The 19823-nt window shown below is 42.4% G+C and overlaps 1 protein-coding gene across 1 annotated transcript; it reads left to right on the top strand.

The window, feature by feature from the left end:
- Window positions 1–1823: 1823 nt before the first annotated feature.
- On the top strand, window positions 1824–9009 carry MCIDAS (multiciliate differentiation and DNA synthesis associated cell cycle protein). The gene is made up of 7 exons (XM_075269472.1): window positions 1824–1922; window positions 2001–2079; window positions 2166–2251; window positions 5821–5893; window positions 7452–7669; window positions 7765–7875; window positions 8542–9009. The coding sequence occupies exons 1-7, from the start codon at window positions 1824–1826 to the stop codon at window positions 9007–9009; spliced, it is 1134 nt and encodes a 377-aa protein (XP_075125573.1).
- The last annotated feature ends 10814 nt before the right edge of the window (window positions 9010–19823 follow it).

Here is a 19823-nt window from a genome sequence, read left to right as displayed (position 1 = left end):
GATAGATAGATAGATAGATAGATAGATAGATAGATAGAGGGATAGATAGATAGATAGATAGATAGATAGATAGAGGGATAGATAGATACTGTAGATAGATATTAGATAGATAGATAGATAGATACTGTAGATAGATATTAGATAGATAGATAGATAGATAGATAGATAGATAGATAGGAGATAGATAGAGGGATAGATAGATAGATAGATAGATAGATAGATAGATAGAGGGATAGATAGATAGATAGATACTGTAGATAGATATTAGATAGATAGATAGATAGATAGATAGATAGGAGATAGATAGAGGGATAGATAGATAGATAGATGGATAGATAGATACTGTAGATAGATATTAGATAGATAGATAGATACTGTAGATAGATATTAGATAGATAGATAGATAATAGATAGATAGATACTGTAGATAGATATTAGATAGATACAGATAGATAATAGATAGATAGATAGATAGATAGATAGATAGATAGATGATAGATAGATAGATAGATAGATAGATAGATAGATAGATAGATAGATAGGAGATAGATAGACAGAGGGATAGATAGATAGAGGGATAGATAGATAGATAGATAGATAGATAGATAGATAGATAGATACTGTAGATAGATATTAGATAGATAGATAGATAGATAGATACTGTAGATAGATATTAGATAGATAGATAGATAGATAGATAGATAGATAGATAGATAGATAGGAGATAGATAGAGGCATAGATAGATAGATAGATAGATAGATAGATACTGTAGATAGATATTAGATAGATAGATAGGAGATAGATAGAGGGATAGATAGATAGATACTGTAGATAGATATTAGATAGATAGATACTGTAGATAGATATTAGATAGATAGATACTGTAGATAGATATTAGATAGATAGATACTGTAGATAGATATTAGATAGATAGATACTGTAGATAGATATTAGATAGATAGATACTGTAGATAGATATTAGATAGATAGATACTGTAGATAGATATTAGATAGATACAGATAGATAATAGATAGATAGATAGATAGATAGATAGATAGATAAATAGATAGATAGATAGGAAATAGATAGATATAGATAGATAGATAGATAGATAGATAGATAGATAGATAGATAGATGTGTAGGTAGGTAGATAGATAGATAGATAGATAGATAGATAGATAGATAGAGGGATAGATAGATACAGATAGATAATAGATAGATAGATAGATAGATAGATAGATAGATAGATAGATAGATAGATAGATAGATAGATACTGTAGATAGCTCTGAGACCCTCCTGACATGACATGGCTCTCATTTCTCTGGGTGACACACGTTATACATGTTACAGGGCTGTCACCCCCCTGCTGGTCCTTGTATTCCGGGTCTGCGCCAGGTCCCCGCACATTTGGCGCTCAATGTCCCTCTCCCGGTGGTTGCCACGGTAACAGCCTCTGCACCTCCGCTAATGGTGAAGTGTCCCCACAGCCCGGGGATAGCCCGGGAGCCGCTGACACCGCCATAATCCCTGTAATTAGCGCCCCGCCACCCTTCCCACCTATTGTCCCAGGTGATTGGCTCCACTCCCTACTCTCACTGCTGCCCTCCAGCTGCTGTCACTGCTCCCTGCAGCCCGGGCACTGGCGGGCTCCGGCTCACTGCTAGGGACGCTTCTCCCTGGTAACCGGAGGGCCCCGGCCCCTGTGATTGGCGCACGCCGCCTATTGTCGCACAGCTACCGTTATAACGTTTACTCTAAAGTCGCTGCTATCTGGCATTTCGATCAGTAGTCGGTGCGGGGCCGCTGCAGAGCTGACATCATGCAGAATAGAAGGAAAGCCTTCGATAAACTCTGTCCCAACAGGATCACTGACATTGCTAATAGAGTCAATAGGAAGCCAGAAAAGCCAGAGAGAAAGGTAGGACTGCTCCATGCACCGCCATGATGATGCACGGCCATAAGGACCCAGCTAAAGGGTGTTTGTTATCATTACTAGGTGTCTAGGAAGATATTTGGGCAGCCCAATGGCCCTGTCACTATCTATGTGGACCAGTCTCCAGGTACTGTGGATGCAGGTAAGTAGCCCTGATCTATATGTATATACACAATATGCATATATACTGTGCACTTGCAGTGACCTGTCCTTGCATTTGCCCCACAGCGCTCTCTACAATTGATTGGCAGGACTTGGATGATTGTAACAGTGTCATACAGCAGGACGCCGCTAGGGGCACTCTAACGCAACAGGTAAGACACAGAACATCAAAGCCCATTGCAACTTTGATGCCTTAAAGGGACACATGCAATGCAAATTAAAGTGGCACACTTACTGTCAAAGCAGATCATTAACCCCTTTTAGGACAACATTTTCAGCTTTAAAGAACATGACCACAAAAGGCAGAGTAACAAGTGTGTGATCACAGTGTTACAAGTGAACCTGTCCCCATTAAAGATGGCCCCACTCCAATATCTTAATTAAGGCATGCTTATTGGCGGATGGGTTTACCGGTGGATTTGGGATTGGGGATATTTCATCAATATGCAAAAGTTGCAAGGAAGGTGTGGAGAAGAAATCCCGTATAGAAAGTAGAAGTGGTAATGGTTTATTTTTTTGTCATTTAACAAAAGGAAGTCAATGAACAAAAGAGAAATCCCATCAATATTTGCTGTGACCGTCCTTTCCTTCTATAAAATTAATGTAAAGCAAAATCTGCCGAATGCAGAATCCCCCCATATACCTATTATTATAAGAAACAAAACAATGTATAATCCATGTACGATTGTAAAAAATCCCCCCCCCCCATACCTTCAGATGGCTGAGCAGAATTAGGTGTAACGTGTAATAAGCTAGATCTCTATGGAGGCTTTGTAATACTGTTGTGGAAACTCACGTTACTACAGAAACGAATACACGGCCAACTGATATTATACGTGTGCAAATCCAAGTCTATCGATCAATCTATCTATCTATCTATCTATCTATCTATCTATCTATCTATCTCATAACTCTATCTATCATCTATCTATCTATCTATCTATCTATCTATCTATCTAATAACTTAATATCTATCTATCTATCATCTATCTATCTATCTATCTCATAACTCTATCTATCATCTATCTATCTAATAACTTAATATCTATCTATCATCTATCTATCTGTCATCTATCTATCATCTATCTATCTATCTATCTATCTATCTCATAACTCTATCTATCATCTATCTATCTATCTATCTATCTATCTATCTAATAACTTAATATCTATCTATCTATCTATCTATCTATCTATCTATCTATCATCTATCTGTCTATCTATCTATCTATCTATCTATCTAATAACTCTATCTATGTATTTCTATCTCATAACTATCTATCTATGTATCTATCTATATACTACCTCTGGTCCATGAAGAAATAGACACGTGACTAGATCTTTTCAGTATGATGGATGTGTTTTTGGTCCATCTGCTGTATGTCCATCAGTGACCCCACAGAGAGAATAGAGTAGAAGAGCCCTTTCTATACTTCTATCCATTTCTTACCTATATTTTAATCATTTTTTTTCTTTATATTTCTAGTTATTTTTATCTACATTTATATCGGTTTCTTATTTATATTTCTCTTTCTTATCTATATTTCCATTTATTTGTTTCTTACCTATATTTTTACATCTATTTTCTACTTATATTTCTATCTATCTCTTATCTATATTTCTCTCTATTTATCTGTGTGTCTCTCTTTCTATCTTGCATTGGGTACTTGGGCTATGACATGACCGTTTGGATGTGGTTTTTACATTTTTTTTATTATTTGCTGTTCGCTCCCAATTTATTATTACTATGAGTGGCCCCTCCTTGGAGGTGACACATATTGTGCTCTATATATAGACATTGGCAGCCTAACAAGTTGCATAATGGCTGGCACTTGTAGTGTATTTAGAGGAGGATTATTACCAGATTTCAGTTATGTGTAAATGTTTCTGCCAAGTGTGTACACAATGCGGAGAGTAGGGGAGCTGTGGAAGGAAGATACAAAGCCTCGCCATGGTCTCCATAGAGTATGCCACCATGTAGGGGCCCACAAGCTGCACTCCAGACTAAAAACAGCGATAATCTCTCCTAAGGAGAGAAAGTCAATACCAGATTGGTGGGGGTCTGACACCTGGTAGCCCCCCGATCAGATGTCCTTGGTAGCTGAGTCACAGAAAATGGAGCAGGAAGCAGACAGCGCTGTTCTCTGTGTAATGGCCAGGACAGGTACTGCAGATCACTATGTAAGGGGACACAAGTAGCCGTCCACTACTGTAAAGGGCCACAAGTTGCACATCACTAATGTAATGGGTCACACGTTGGCTACCACTAATATAAAGGGCCACAAGTTGCCTATCACTAATATAAAGGGCCACAAGTTGCCTATCACTAATATAAAGGGGCACATGTTGCACACTACTAATTTAAAGGACCACACATTGCATAATACTAATGTAAAGGACCACCTGTAGCTACCTAATAATATAAAGGGCCACAAGCTGCACACCACTAATGTAATGGGGCACAAGTTGCACACCACTAATGTAACGGGGCACAAGTTGCACCTCATTAATATAAAGGGCCACAAGTTGCATACCACTAATGTAACGGGGCACAAGTTGCATACCACTAATGTAACGGGGCACAAGTTGCACCTCATTAATATAAAGGGGCACAAGTTGCACACCGCTAATGTAACGGGGCACAAGTTGCACACCGCTAATGTGATGGGGCACAAGTTGCACACCGCTAATGTAATGGGGCACAAGTTGCACACCACTAATGTAACGGGGCACAAGTTGCACCTCATTAATATAAAGGGCCACAAGTTGCTCACCACAAATGTAAAGAGCCACAAGTTGCACACCAGTAATGTAATAGGGCACAAGTTGGCTATCACTAATATAAAGGGCCACAAGTTGTACACTAGTAATGTAAAGGGCCACAAGGTTTACTAATGCAATACAAATATATCCCATAATTAAATTAGACTATAGAATGAATATATCCGTATATAAGTCCGTATACAAGCATGCTCAGACATCAGTAGTGTAACATCTATAGAGTCACAGGTTGCAGAATATTGCTATACACTAATATCCTGACAATATCCCATAGGAAGAGTGTTAGAGCGCCATCAGTAGGATGGACTATTGCTGTTGAGGGGTGTTGTAGTGTCTGCCCCTAGGTGTGTAGTGTACACAGGTAATCTAGCATCAGAATCAGCAATGAATAGCCAATTACTCTGCTGTGAAGTGCATTGTAGTGGATCTGATCAGTGCAAGGCTTGGGCGGCGCCTGCCATTGCATTGTGTGGATGCTAAGCCTCCCCAGGCAGTTTATTTGCCCGGTGCCCTGAGGTGAGGCTCTGCACACTGAAGCAAGCAGCCTGGGTTAATCTGTCACTGAAGGGCCTGAGGAATGTGGATGGGCGAGGGACAGAGATTGGACAATGACTGACCAATCAGGAGCCGCCATAGTATGTATAGGGACAGCGTAGAGTGACAGGTTTGGGATAAGTGACTTGTCCTACCTCCTGTACACCTGCTCCTGGCATCACTTACACTACAGCCTGCTCCACTTCTCATTACCTGCCCCCCTTCACCTTGTTTTTGGGAATTTGGTGGAAACAGTCACCATGTTGGATATGGCGGTGCAGACTGGTCACTTTAGTTTTCCAACCTATGGATATGAGTACCAGGTTTGTGGCTCTGTTTTTTCGCAGCGTTGTCTGTTCTGCACCCGTCCCTGTTCCTTACACCTGTATTCATTTGTGTGTTTCAGGGACCGTGCTTGCAAAGTGAAGCTGAGTTTGATCTGCAGGAATTCAGGGATGCCGTGGACAGTTTTATTGACGGTAAGTGATGCTACATTATATTATGAGGATTATCTGCATATTGGTATTGTTATTTGGTTGCATGTCATTTCTATCTGAATATTGCTTGGACTTGTAGTTCCACACCAGTTGGACCATTGTCTACCAGTTTGGTACAATCACGTATTGTGGTCATTGTTTATTATCAGCAGTTAAAGCGGTGCAGGTGGCATTGTTCCTCAGTAGTTCTTACTGGCACCGTGCAGCACTAGGGTCCTGGTATTGAACTGGAGCAGGAGAACATGTGAATGGAGTATATATACCCGCTTTGATAGTCTTGTATATACTTTCTAGTATGTGCGCTTGGGTTAGTACTACTGGGGTCTAGTGTGAGGTCTTTGTAGGGTACCGTGGAATATAGAATAAAAGATAAAATATAATATAGAATAAAATATAGAATAAAAATAAAATATAGAATAAAAATAAGAATAAAAATAAAATATAGAATAAAAATAAGAATAAAAATAAAATATAGAATAAAACCTGAATTAATATGCACTTGTATTTATTATAGTAAAATATTAACATAATTAATGTGTTTTTCTTTTCATACAACTGTATTATCTTGATTTTTTTTTTTTTCTACATTTGAGCGATTAGACAATCTAACTTGAGAGGCGAACTGCAATACCACGTACAACCTGTGGACATGTGTGGTGCTGTATTTTTAAGTGAACGCTATTTGATATGCCGACTATGTGTGTTTTCTTTGTCGCTAAATACAGACAGGCAGGTATACAGATGTATCTGAGTTAACGCAACTTTCTGCAGCAGGATAAATAGCTATAGTGTGATATAGTATCATAAAAGACAACAAAGGCCAATGAATAGTTTTATTGAGAAAGATTTGTCTTCTGCATTACATTGTCCTAATGTAATGACTTAGCCTGCTGCCTAAAGTCAGGTCAACTCTGCTACATCTGTATGTGTGTGTATATATATATATATATATATGCAGCACTGTGCAAATCTTCTGGACAGGTATGGAAAAAAAGCTGTGGACTAAGAATGCTTCCAAAAATAGAAGGGTTAATAGTTTTTTTTGTCAATGAATGGAATGAGGTGAATGAGGAAAAGAGGATTCTAAATTCTAACAGTATTTGGTGTGACCTTTGCTCTTTGCCTTCCATCAATTCTTCTCGGTACTTGCAGACAGTTTTCGGCAGAACTGGGCAGGGAGGTTGTTCCGCCATCTTGGAGAACTAAGCACAGATCATCTGTGGATTTAGGCTTGCTCCAATCCGTCTGTCTCTTCATGTCATCCCAGATGGACTGGATGATGTTGAGATCAGGGCTATATCTGTGCGGGCCGTATCATCACTTCCAGGTCACACCAAATATTGATGGGATTTACATTTCTCTTTTATTCATTCACATAAACCGTTAAGACTTTTTTTTAATAACATATAGCATATTTACATATACATGGACATACAACACATACACACACACATATATATATATATATATATATATATATATATATATATGGACATCCGGTATAATTTGACTAATTCCCAATTACCTCCTCTCTTGGCAGGCCACACATCTCACATGCAAACTGGAATGGGTTCCCCAAACTTCCTTCTCCTACCCCCTGATGTGACGTCGTATGAGCCATGTATGGTCTCCAATATTCATCCACCCCAACTCACCCCCATCAATGTGCAGCCGATTCCCAGCACAGAGCAATTCTGGAGAGACATGGCGGATCACAACCAGAAGGCGCTAGGAGACGCATTGGTGGAGAACACCCAGGTATGTATGGTGGGGCCACTCCATGCTGATTGTAAACTGTGGATAAGGAATCTGAAGTTTAAGGATTTCACTCATTTTTATTTCCTCCATTTCAGCTTCACGTGACCCTGAATGAAAAGCAGGAAGAAATCGCTTGTCTTAAAGAGAAAAACGTTCAGCTTAAAGAACTTGCAAATCAGGCGAAACATCTGGCGTCTGTGCTTGATGTAAGTGCAAGGTGTAGTATCATGTTATACCCACAGAGGGCAGTATTGCATTTAGGCTATGTGGTGATTTCGGTCATGTGACCATAGCACATTGTGTCGAGCTTCTATGTAAGTGAATGGAGTCACCTGAGGGTGTTGCAAAACATTGAGCACTGCTGGGTTTTTTGTAACTAAAAGTCGCAGTCGCAACATCCTCAGGATCACAATGCGACTCCATTCACTTACGTAGGTGAAGGAGTCCACATAGGCATCTTTGGTCACGTAGCTTAAGGGCCCGTTCACACGGAGTAAACGCGCGTGTATTTTGGGAATATACACGTGTAAAAATAAGACTCCCATTGACTTCAATGACATTTTACACGTGTATTTTGACGTGATTTTTTTTAGTCTTATTTTTACACGTGTATTTCGCCAAAATACACGCGCATTTACTCCGTGTGAACGGGCCCTAAAGGTACACTAAACCGAAAATTGCAAAACTTACAATTGCTATTGTTCTTTCCTTAGCTATAACAATATTTCTGGAGGGTCTCAGAACTGACCCTTCAGATAGATACCCTCTATACCCCCTATATACATCAAGCCTCTCCAGCCTAAAATGGCTGATACCAGCGAACAATAGCTTATATTCCACAAATACTAAAATTCTTCTTCTCCACCCTCCAGAAGCTGATGAGACATCGGGCCGGGGATGATGGCAGACCCTCCTCTGATGGCTTACTGAGCAGACCTCCAGTAAAAAGAAGTTTAGAGGAATACTATCCACAGACCACCGAGCAGGAATGTCATCAGGTGGATGAGATATTGATGGAAATATCCCAGAAGTGTAACGCCGCCCTAATGGGGACTGTGCACAGTGAGGCCAAGCGTCCGAAATTGTGTTCTGAGGACACCACGGACAGCAAGGATGAAGTCACCACTGGCATCAAAATGTGCGGAACCTTTCAGGGACTGAAGACCTCCACAGGTCACAGCTCAGTGAACTTGTGCGACACTGGTTTAGAAGAAGACATTACCTTCAGGACCTCCATCAAAGACCACTGCACCATTCGGACAATTGCCTATCCCCAGGGGAATGCCTTTACCATTAGGACCAATGAAGGAGGCTATAAGTTTCGATGGGTTCCTAACTGAATCCGTCCACGATCAGCTAACTACACTTCCATGAACTACTGCTAATCATCTGGACTACCACCAGGGGGCGAGCAACACTAGCAATAAGGGTGAACGTTGCAGTTCAGGCCGGTGACTGTGTTACGGCTTGTATGAAGCTGTGATACGCTGCCTCTAGAGATTATAGTATCCATACTGTACTTTCTTATACCTTCCTTTTTAATTGCAACATATTCTGTTAGAGGCTGTAATATGGAAATATTCTATAGAATCTATAGAAGCCTTTGTAACATGGTGCTGTGCCATATGGCATAACACAATGCTGCCATACAGACTCAATGCACATGACTCTTCTATGTGCATGGGTTTACATGTAGATGGCACGTGTGTGTTATTGTGCCCATATGTACCTTGAACAACGCGTTTCCCAAAGAAACTGCACTATGTAAACGTTCTGACATATCTAGCGACAACATGATCTACCAAGTTGGAGTACATACGAAGAGACCCATCTGCACCAGTATTAAATTTGAATGTAAAATCTGTAGAATTATTTTTTAGCGCCCCCCAGAGGAGAATGTAAGCACTGACTAATATCTATTGAACTGATGAATGCAAAAAATCATAATAGACGTATTTGAAGCTCAGGGATTTTATTTGCTAAAAATTTCATATAAGCCACACTGCCGCAGCAAAAACCACCCAAGATTGGGTGCAGGTTTCTTGGTGGACCCCCACGCAGATCTCAGCCTTTGCATTGCAGTAGACTTTGTTTACTTGCAGCCTATGGATGAGATCTGTTTAAGGCTAAGGCCCCGCGGGCCATAATTGCAGCGCTAAAGCGCTGCGGAAGGAACCGCTGCGCGATCGCATTGCGGTTCTTTCCGAAGCGCTTTGAAGAGAAAGCTCACGGAGTTTTCCTCCCTGGACTTTCTCTTCCCATTATATCTACGGAAAAGCCGCCGGCGTTTCTGTAGATATAATTGACATGCTGCGATTTGCAAAGCCGCAACAGCTTTGCAAATTGCAGCGTGTCCGCGCTGCGATTTCTTCTGCAAAATGGGCATGGGATTCGCATGAATCCCATCCCCTTTGCTTGCACTGTAAAACGCCGCGATTTTCCCCACAGCATCTCCGCTGCGGGCAAATCGCGGCGTTTACGTCCCATGGGGCCCTGGCCTAAGGCTAGAGCTGCACAAACATATGTATTGTGTGACAAAGAAGTTGCACAGAAATTTCAATACATCTTCTTGGTGTTGTTTTGTGACTTGCAACCTCACGCAACTGTGATGCAACAATCCAAACCTGTTGGTTGCAGATTGTATGCCACTTTTTTACCATAGACTTTAATGGAAGTCCAATGTGTTTTTACAATCAAATCTCAGCTCTCAGACAAAGTCGTACAACTGTTTTAGTCGTACGGCTTTTTTTTTTACGTGACACATGTTGCCATATAGTCCTAGCCTATAGAGTCCTGCTTCTATAGATTGCAGTGGGTTTGCTGCCAGTAGTCCTGGCTTTAAGGATGAAACCCCATGTTGCAAAAACGGGAACACTGTTTCTGCTTCATTTTTTGCACTGCGTTTTGTTACATTGGGCCTTAACCTTAAGGGGTTTCCCAGCCTATTAGAATAAGGCAAAGTTTCTTGTTGTCTCCTTTAGCCCCGGCGTCGCGTTGCCAGGACCCAAATGTATTTCCAGTAGAGATGTCGTAACCACAGCTGCCTACGTTTCTCTCACTACCAGGTGCCATTGATCCTTCTGGACTACAACCCTCATCATTGATTCTCTAATGCGAAAGAGAATGGGAGTTCTAGCCCAGGTTCTATCTGTACAATGCAGACTAGATATCCGTATATACCTCTCAGAGATCCAGATGAAATCCTTCATTGCACTGACGCCAGTTCCAAGAACTATTTATACACCTATGTAAAAAATAAAAGTAAAAAATAAAAGTTGCTGCTGCGTCACCGGTCATGTGATCGAGTCAGCATGGAGATTAACTTATATCATGTAAATATGTTCATAGGTCAGATGTAAATGTAACTTAAAGCCGACTATCTATTGTTTACAGGTTACACGGAAATGATTTTATTTTTTATGTTTTTTTTGCAAGTAAAAGTATTTATATACATTATGTCGTGTCTGATATTTTTTTAATTTGCCAAATAAGTGGCGCTAGGCTCACGCTAACATTGGCCTGTCCATTGTTCTGGTCCGTCGGAGGATTGGTGGTCATAACCAGAGCCAAGTGGACCTCATTCACTATGCGGCGATCTGTCCATTCTTTTAATTCGAAACTGCCAGATGAAAACTGTGCTGAAAAATTCGGCTTATACTTGAGTATATACAGTAGTTACTGTCCGTGATAAGTCTGTTACCCATAGACTTCAATGTTAAAATATAAGGGACGCCTTATGTCCGACATGAATCTGATTTTTTTTACCATACACAAAAGTCCTGCGTGTAGGATTTTTTGGTCACAAAAAAAACCCGAACATGTGACGGATGGATTGGGTGTATAACAGACGCTAATGGACACAAGATAAAATACCATTGAAATCAATGGAAATTTTAATGGATTTGTGACGGTTCAGCTAGTGTCTGTTGCTAAAATCTTGTAACAGACAATAGCAACGGACACTACTGATGGTCCCCAATGGTAGTATGAACGCCCCTGGATCTCAGAAGCATCCAGTTACGTCTCTGTGTGTACTGTATATGTATGTATGTACATACATCCTATTAATATTATAAATGTGAAAGTTTGTGTCTTTGGATGTTTGCATGTTCGGATGTTTGTTCCTCAATCACGCAAAACCCGCTCCACCGATTTGGCTGAAATTTTCCACAAACATAGTCACTACACCCGATTGCGCAATAGGCTACTTTTCGTCACAATAGCGCACATACGTTTGTACCAGGAACCCCACAAAACCCAAACTCACACCACCATCTCTGCAATCTCACACACTTTGGACCATAGCAAGCCACAAAATTCATATTGCCCTCTGCAGCCTCGCCCCTAACCCCACACAGTCACATATACATATACTTTACCACTTTGCCCCTCACCTTAACGATACTCCAGGAGGCGCTCTATAACGCTCCGGAGCAGCCATGTTTGCCGACCCCCACTGCTCTGACAATCCGTGACACCGCCCACCCATGTCAATACCCCTAGGCGGTCTAATAAATGCAAAAAAAATTTAAAACCAATAAAAAGGATTAAAAATTCAAATCACCCCCCTTTCCCTAGAACACATATAAAAGTAGTTAAAAACTGTGAAACACATACAAGTTAGGTATCCCCGCATCCGAAATCTCCCGCTCTACAAAGATATACAAATATTTTTTCTGTTCGGTAAACGCCGTAGCGGGAAAAATGGTCAAAAGTGCCAAACCGCCGTTTTTTCACTGTTTTGATTCTGATAAAAATTTGAATAAAAAGTGATCAAAGCAATAACATTTCCCGAAAATGGTAGAACTACAAAGTACACCCGACCCCCAAAAAAAGACGCCCTATGCATCCCCGTACACGGACGTATAAAAAAGTTACGGCTGTCAGAATATGGCGACTTTTCAAAAAAAAAATTTTTAACATAGTTTTGGATTTTTTTAAGGGGTCAAAATGTAAATAAAACCATATAAATTTGGTATCCCCGGAATCGTAACGAAACACAGAATACAGGGGACATGTCATTTTGGTTGCACAGTGAACACCGTAAAACCAAAGCCCGTAAGAAAGTCGCTGAAATGCATTTTTTCTTCAAATCCACCCCAGTCTGAATTTTTTCCCTGCTTCCCAGTACATTATATAGAATAAATAATGGTGGCATCTTGAAGAAAAATTTGTCCCAGAAAAATTAACACCTCATATGACTCTGGGAGCGGAGAAATAAAAAAGTTATGGAGTTTAGAAGGAGGGGAGTCAAAAACGAAAAACCAAAATCAAAAAATGCCATCGGCGGGAAAGGGTTAACTTCAAATACCTCTGTCCCAAAAACACTATGTAAAGTTTCTCACAACACCGTATATATAGCAGCTCAAATACAAAGTAACTTCAACACAAAAGTCTCACGTATTCTCAGAATTACAGCAACAACAAGATACAAAGTTACATTTCATATCCCATACCTTATACACAGTACTCAAACCTTACCCACACCTGTATATACCCACTGCTACAATCACCGCAGACGAAGTCGCGGGTACCAGCTAATATATATATATATATATATATATATATATATATATATATATATATATATATATATATATATGGTTGAATGAGTACATTGCACTTGGTCAGCATAGTGTTAAGGATATGTTCACATGCTGAATGTTGGCACTCATTTTGAGGTGGAATCCAACTTAAAATTAGCGCCAGATTCTGCCCATTGTTTTCAATGGGAGACAAACACTGAAGCAGGATGCTCCATCTTGTTGTGGATTCCGCAGCTGAAGTGCCACAGAAACCACGGGACAAGACCCTGAGCTGAGCTGCCACCCACATAGTATGATGCCTTTTTTACTGTTTTACTGACCCACACACAGTATAACACCCCCATTACTGTTCCCACACAGTATGATGACCCCTTTACTGCCCCCCACACAGTACAACACCCCCATTATTGGCACCCACACAGTACAACACCCACATTACTACCCCCTACACAGTATAACACCCCTATTACTGGCGCCCACACAGTACAACACCACCATTACTGTCCCCACACAGTATGATGCCCCCTTTACTGTTCCCCACACAGTATAACAGCACAATTATTGTCCCCCACACAGCAGAACACCCCCATTACTATCTTCCACACAGTTTGATGCTCCCTTTACTGTCCACCACACAGTATAACACCACCATTATTGTCTTCTACACAGCATGATGCCCCCTTATACTGCCCTCCATACAGAATAACACTCCCATTACTGCCCCCCACACAGTATGATGCCACCTTTACTGTCACCCACACAGTATAACACCCTCATTAATGTCTTCCATACAGTATGATGCCCACTTTACTGGTCCTTAGCTGATATTTACTACTTACAAACTCACCCGCCTCTGCTATAGTTTCCAGGGGACTAATTTGATAGGGAACAAAAGAGTTAAAAAAACCCAGAGAAATCTCAGTAATGAGGGTTACAACTCACCATGTAACCCTAACCTATCTATCAGCAGGGCTGGTTTATTTAATGTTCTCAATTATATAGCACCAACATATTCAATAGCACTTTACAGAAATGTTATCAACCCTGTCCCATGGGGATCACAATCTGAGTTCCCTATTAGACCCAAATCAACATAGGGAGAACATACAAGCGCTGTCCTCGGCTGGATTCAAACCCAGGGCTTTATCACTGCAGGGCTACAATGCTAACCACTGTGCTGGGTTCTGGTGACCGGCTCACTTGCCATTAGCGAGCCCCTTTGCTTTCGGTTGTGGGTTATATTTAGTAACTCAATCCATGCGGTATTACAGTAAATGTAATCTGGAGACATACTTGTCTGTATACAGTGATATTTGTAGTCTGATATCTGTACGGGCAGATCACACAAGCTAATCTAATGGAGCGTACTAGACTACAAAGTATAGAGGAATGTGCCGCGGCATTTGTTTGCCCAGAACCTGTCATTCCAAACTACAGGTGCACAAATCTCTCCTGCTCAGGATCTGCACAATGACATACGTTACACAGCCACAGATGTCTTCTATACAGTACCATGTGTGTGGTAAATCATATAGCAATGTACTGTACATAAGAAGAGAGTAATAATGGACAGGAATCTTATTATCCTGCAGCCACAGAGGAGATCAAATGATCGTGCTAAAATCTAAAATCATAATGGTCAGCCGCAGGATATACGGTATTACATGGCGCCAAGTAACATAAGCCATCCTCTAGAGTAGGCAGAAACCAATCCGCGCCATTTTCACTGACATATACACTGAACACGGTCATGTGAAGGAGGTCTTGAGCTATGTTCAGATCTCCATTGTAGGGAAGTCTAATATAGCAGTCAAACAAATCCTGCAAAAAATTTTGCACAAATTGTGCCAAAAACTCTCTCGTGCCTTATGTCCTGGACTGGCTTAGGGTCACCATCACTGAGCGGTGGATTGGGGAGGCTGCTCCAGCGGCCGCCCCTCACGCTCAGGCAGACAGCAGGTCCTCTCCCTGCCTGCTCAAGACGCTCTCTCCGCTTGGCCCCGCCCCCTCCACTCGGCCCGCCCCCTCAGCCCCACCCCTCCCCGGGGGGGGGTGACTTTTTTCTGACGTCTGCCTCAGGCGGAAGAAACCCATGGTTCACCCCTGCTGTAAGGCTAAGGCCTCCGTTGCGGAATCGCAGCTTTTTTTGTTGCAGTTTTTTGAGCCAGAGTCAAGAGTGACTACAAGAGGAATGGGAGATATGTAGGAAGTTCTTATACTTCTACCTTTTGCTCAATCCACTCCTGGTTTTGGTTCAAAGTACCGCAGCAAAATCTACAACAAAAAAAAGCTTAACATGAGGCCTCAGCCTTAGGCTAAGGCCCCACGGGACGTCCTGTAGTAATAAAGCAGCACTTTAAGCAGAAAGTTCACAGAGTTTTCCTTTGAGGACTTTCTGTTACAAAGTGCTGGTTTTGGAAATCGTGGCTATCCGCACCACGGTTTTTACTGCAAAGTGGGCATGTTATTTGCTAGAATCCCATCCACTTTGCGGTTACTGTAAAACGCCACAATTTTTCCCATGACGTTCCTGCCTCGGCCTAATAGCTTTTCCTCTCGGTTATGGTAATTTTTTTTTTCATGGTGTCATCAGGGGTAGGCCTAGAACCTGCAATGAAGGTGTGATATTGCCGTATTATTTATTATTATTATTATTATTATTTATTTATTTATTTTTTAATAATAATCCATGCCTGCCTTGTCTATTGGCGCTCTAGCTGTAGTAAAAGCCCACTACTGCAGCTACACAACTTCGTACAGTACATCCTTGGTACATTTTGCACCAAATTTATGTCTTGTAGAGGATTTGTACCTCACATTTGAGATTCTGGTGCACTGAAGGCAGGAAATACAAATACAAATGTGCTTTATTAGCATGACCGAAGAAAAACATTTGGTGTTGCCAAAGCAAAGAGTGGTTGGGGGTGGGGGAAGGGGGTGTGGTGTTTTGGGGGTTCGTGTGTCCTTGAGGTCTCATCGTTCTTGCTTGGGACATGTGGGTATAGGTGGGCATGGGGTAGACAGTTGATGGGGGGGGGGCTTAAAGGTCTTTGGGTGGTGGGAGGTTTAATAGTCCTTGGGGCTTATAATAATAATAATAATAATACATTTTATTTATATAGCGCCAACATATTCCGCAGCGCTGTACAATTTATAGAGTTCAGATACAGACATACATAACAAAGAACGTCATTTCACACAATGGGACTGAGGGCCCTGCTCAAAAGAGCTCACAATCTATGAGGTAGAGGGGGTGACACAAGAGGTAGCAGGGGCGGCATTGCTTATACTGTGTTCAGACAATTTTGTGCATTAGGAATTGAGATAGGCTTGTCTGAAAAGATGCGTCTTTAGTTTGCGTTTGAAACTGTAGAAGTTGGGAGTTAATCTTATTGTCCGGGGTAGAGCATTCCAGAGAAGTGGTGCAGCTCGGGAGAAGTCTTGTATACGAGCGTGGGAGGTTCTGATAATAGAGGATGTAAGTATTAGGTCATTGAGTGAGCGGAGAGCACGGGTTGGGCGGTAGACAGAGATGAGGGAAGAAATGTAGGGAGGTGTGGCATTATGGAGAGCCTTGTGGATGAGGGTGATAACTTTATATTTTATTCTATAATGAATAGGCAACCAATGTAGTGACTGGCACAGACCGGAGGCATCGCTGTAGCGTCTAGCCTGATAGATGAGCCTGGCTGCTGCATTCAGAATAGATTGTAGAGGAGAGAGTTTAGTGAGGGGAAGACCGATTAGTAAGGAATTACAGTAGTCAAGGCGAGAATGAATCAGAGAGACAATAAGTGTCTTTAGTGTATCTCTGGTAAGGAAAGGGCGTATTGTGGAGATGTTTTTGAGGTGGAGGTGACATGAACGTGCGAGTGATTCAATATGAGGGGTGAAGGAAAGGTCTGCGTCAAATATGACCCCAAGGCAGCGGGCATGCTGCCTAGGAGTTATAGTAAGGCCTGAGACTGCAATGGATATATCAGGGACAGATCTGTTAGATGGTGGAAACAGTAGTAGTTCAGTCTTAGAGAAATTTAGTTTCAGATAGAGCGAGGACATGATATTAGAGACAGCAGAGAGACAGTCACTGGTGTTCTGTATGAGTGCAGGGGTGATGTCACGGGAAGATGTGTATAATTGGGTGTCATCAGCATAAAGATGGTACCTGAAGCCAAATCTGGCGATGGTTTGTCCAATGGGGGCTGTGTAGAGAGAAAAGAGCAGGGGGCCGAGGACCGAGCCCTGAGGAACCCCAACAGCAAGGGAAAGAGGGGAGGAAACAGAGCCCGCAAATGATACACTGAAAGTGCAGTCTGAGAGATAAGAGGAGAACCAGGAGAGCGCAGTGTCATTGAGGCCGACTGAGCGGAGCATAGTGAGGAGAAGTTGATGGTCAACAGTGTCAAAAGCTGCAGAGAGGTCCAGAAGAATAAGAAGAGAGAAGTCACCATTGGATTTAGCCTTTAGTAGATCATTAGAGACTTTTGTGAGAGCTGTTTCAGTAGAGTGCAGAGCGCGGAAACCAGATTGTAAGGGGTCAAGCAGAGAGTTAGCAGAGAGATAACGGATTAACCGAGAATAAACCAGGCGTTCCAAAAGTTTAGAGATGAAGGGGAGGTTAGAGACGGGTCGATAGTTAGCAGCACAGGATGGGTCCAGGGAGGGTTTTTTCAGTAGCGGGATTATAACAGCATGCTTGAAGGAGGATGGGAAGATTCCAGAAGAGAGAGAGAGGTTAAATATTTTAGTAAGGTAAGTAGTGACAGCAGGGGACAGAGATTGGAGAAGGTGTGAGGGGAAGGGGTCACTACTGCAGGTTGTGGGGCGAGATGAAGAAAGTAGCTGGGAGACTTCCTCTTCTGTGACAGGTTCAAAAGATGAGAATGGACAGTCTAAAGTGCGGCTGGTGAGGGGATCAGTACTATCGTAGGTGTGGGAGTCAATGCCACCTGGGGCTTGGGCAGTAATTTCCTGACGGATCTTATCAATTTTATCATGGAAATACATGGCCAGGTCATCAGCACTAAGGTCTGTGAATGGCGTCTGCACCTTGGGTGTGAGTAAGGAGTGAAAGGTTTCAAAAAGCCTTTTAGGGTTGCTGGAGAGAGAAGAGATGAGGGCGGTGAAATAGTCTTGTTTGGCGAGGTAAAGGGCAGAGCTATATGTTTTAAGCATAAACTTGAAGTGGAGGAAATCTGCAGGTGAGCGTGATTTTCTCCAGAGACGTTCGGCACACCTAGAGCAGCGCTGAAGAAATCGTGTCTGTGGCGTGTGCCAGGGCTGCTGCTTCCTATGTGGGACTTTACGAGTGGAGGGGGGAGCAACCTCATCCAATGCATTTTTGAGGGTTTCATTATAGTGACTGGTGGCCAGATTGGGACAGGAGATTGAAGAGATGGGGGACAGGGAGGACTGTAGAGTATCTGAGAGGTGCTGGGTGTCAATAGCACGCAAGTTCCTATATGTGTGATTGGTAGGGGCGTCTTGTGAAGGGGAGAGAGCACTGATGGTGAGAGATAGAAGGTTGTGGTCAGAAAGCGGCAGAGAAGAGTTAGAAAATTTAGAGACTGTGAGGAGTCGATGGAAGACTAGATCAATCGTGTTACCGTCTATATGTGTGGCGGAAGAAGAACATTGTGAGAGACCAAGAGAAGTGGTTAATGAGAGAAACTGTGAGGCAGCCGGGGAGTGAGGGGGGGGCAATAGGGATGTTAAAGTCACCCATGATGAGGGTAGGAATGTCACTGGATAAAAAGTGGGGAAGCCAAGAAGCAAAGTGGTCCAAAAATTGGTAGGGTGAGCCAGGTGGGCGGTAGATCACAGCTACACGTAAGGAGAGTGGCCGGAAAAGTCTGATAGCATGGACTTCAAATGAGGAGAATGTGAGTGAGGGGACCGGGGGAATGGACTGAAAAATGCACTGCGGTGACAGCAGTAATCCTACCCCACCACCCTGCCTATTATCAGGCCTCTGGGGCTTCATCTTCTTCTTGTCTGGTGACAGCTGGACACGTATTGGGCAGCGATCTCCACAGTGGACTCCTTTTCTCGCAGTAGGATGTAGAGTTTCCTCTTCTCATCTGCAAATGTGAAGTCTGGGATGTGGGCAGAGAGTCTTTGGTAGTAGACGGCCCTCACCGCTGAGTATTTGGTGCAGCGTAGTAGGAAATGGGCCTCATCTTCTAGGGCCCCAGTCTGTTCTCCCGTGGCTTGTAGGAATACAACAAATTTACTAAATTAGGCCATAATTGCCAACTATAAGAAGTAGGATTTAGGGAGACCTGGCGTGCAAAGCAGAGGACACAGATGAGGTGAACTGAGGACGTACCAAGGCAGACAGGAAGCAATGCCCAAAACAGCGGGGTAGCATTCTAAATGGTTGGCTGTCCTGCTGTCGCAAAGTGCCCCCGGCTGCCATAGGGCCCTGTCTTACACTTAATGTAAAAGTGACAGACCTTGCTGTAGCTTTCTGCATAACCCCTAAGCAGACTCAAAGAAACCCAGTGGATCTGGGCCTTCTCCGATGGCTGAGCCCGGATTACTACCTCTTTTAATCTAAAGCTAGATCTGGTTTTGTTCATTGTTTCCCTGTATACCGCAGGGGAGCC

The sequence above is a fragment of the Leptodactylus fuscus genome, chromosome 1, assembly GCF_031893055.1.
Source record: "Leptodactylus fuscus isolate aLepFus1 chromosome 1, aLepFus1.hap2, whole genome shotgun sequence".
NCBI lineage: Eukaryota > Metazoa > Chordata > Amphibia > Anura > Leptodactylidae > Leptodactylus > Leptodactylus fuscus.
Note: the sequence above shows the minus strand (reverse complement) of the source record. Positions and strands in the feature narration are given on the sequence as shown.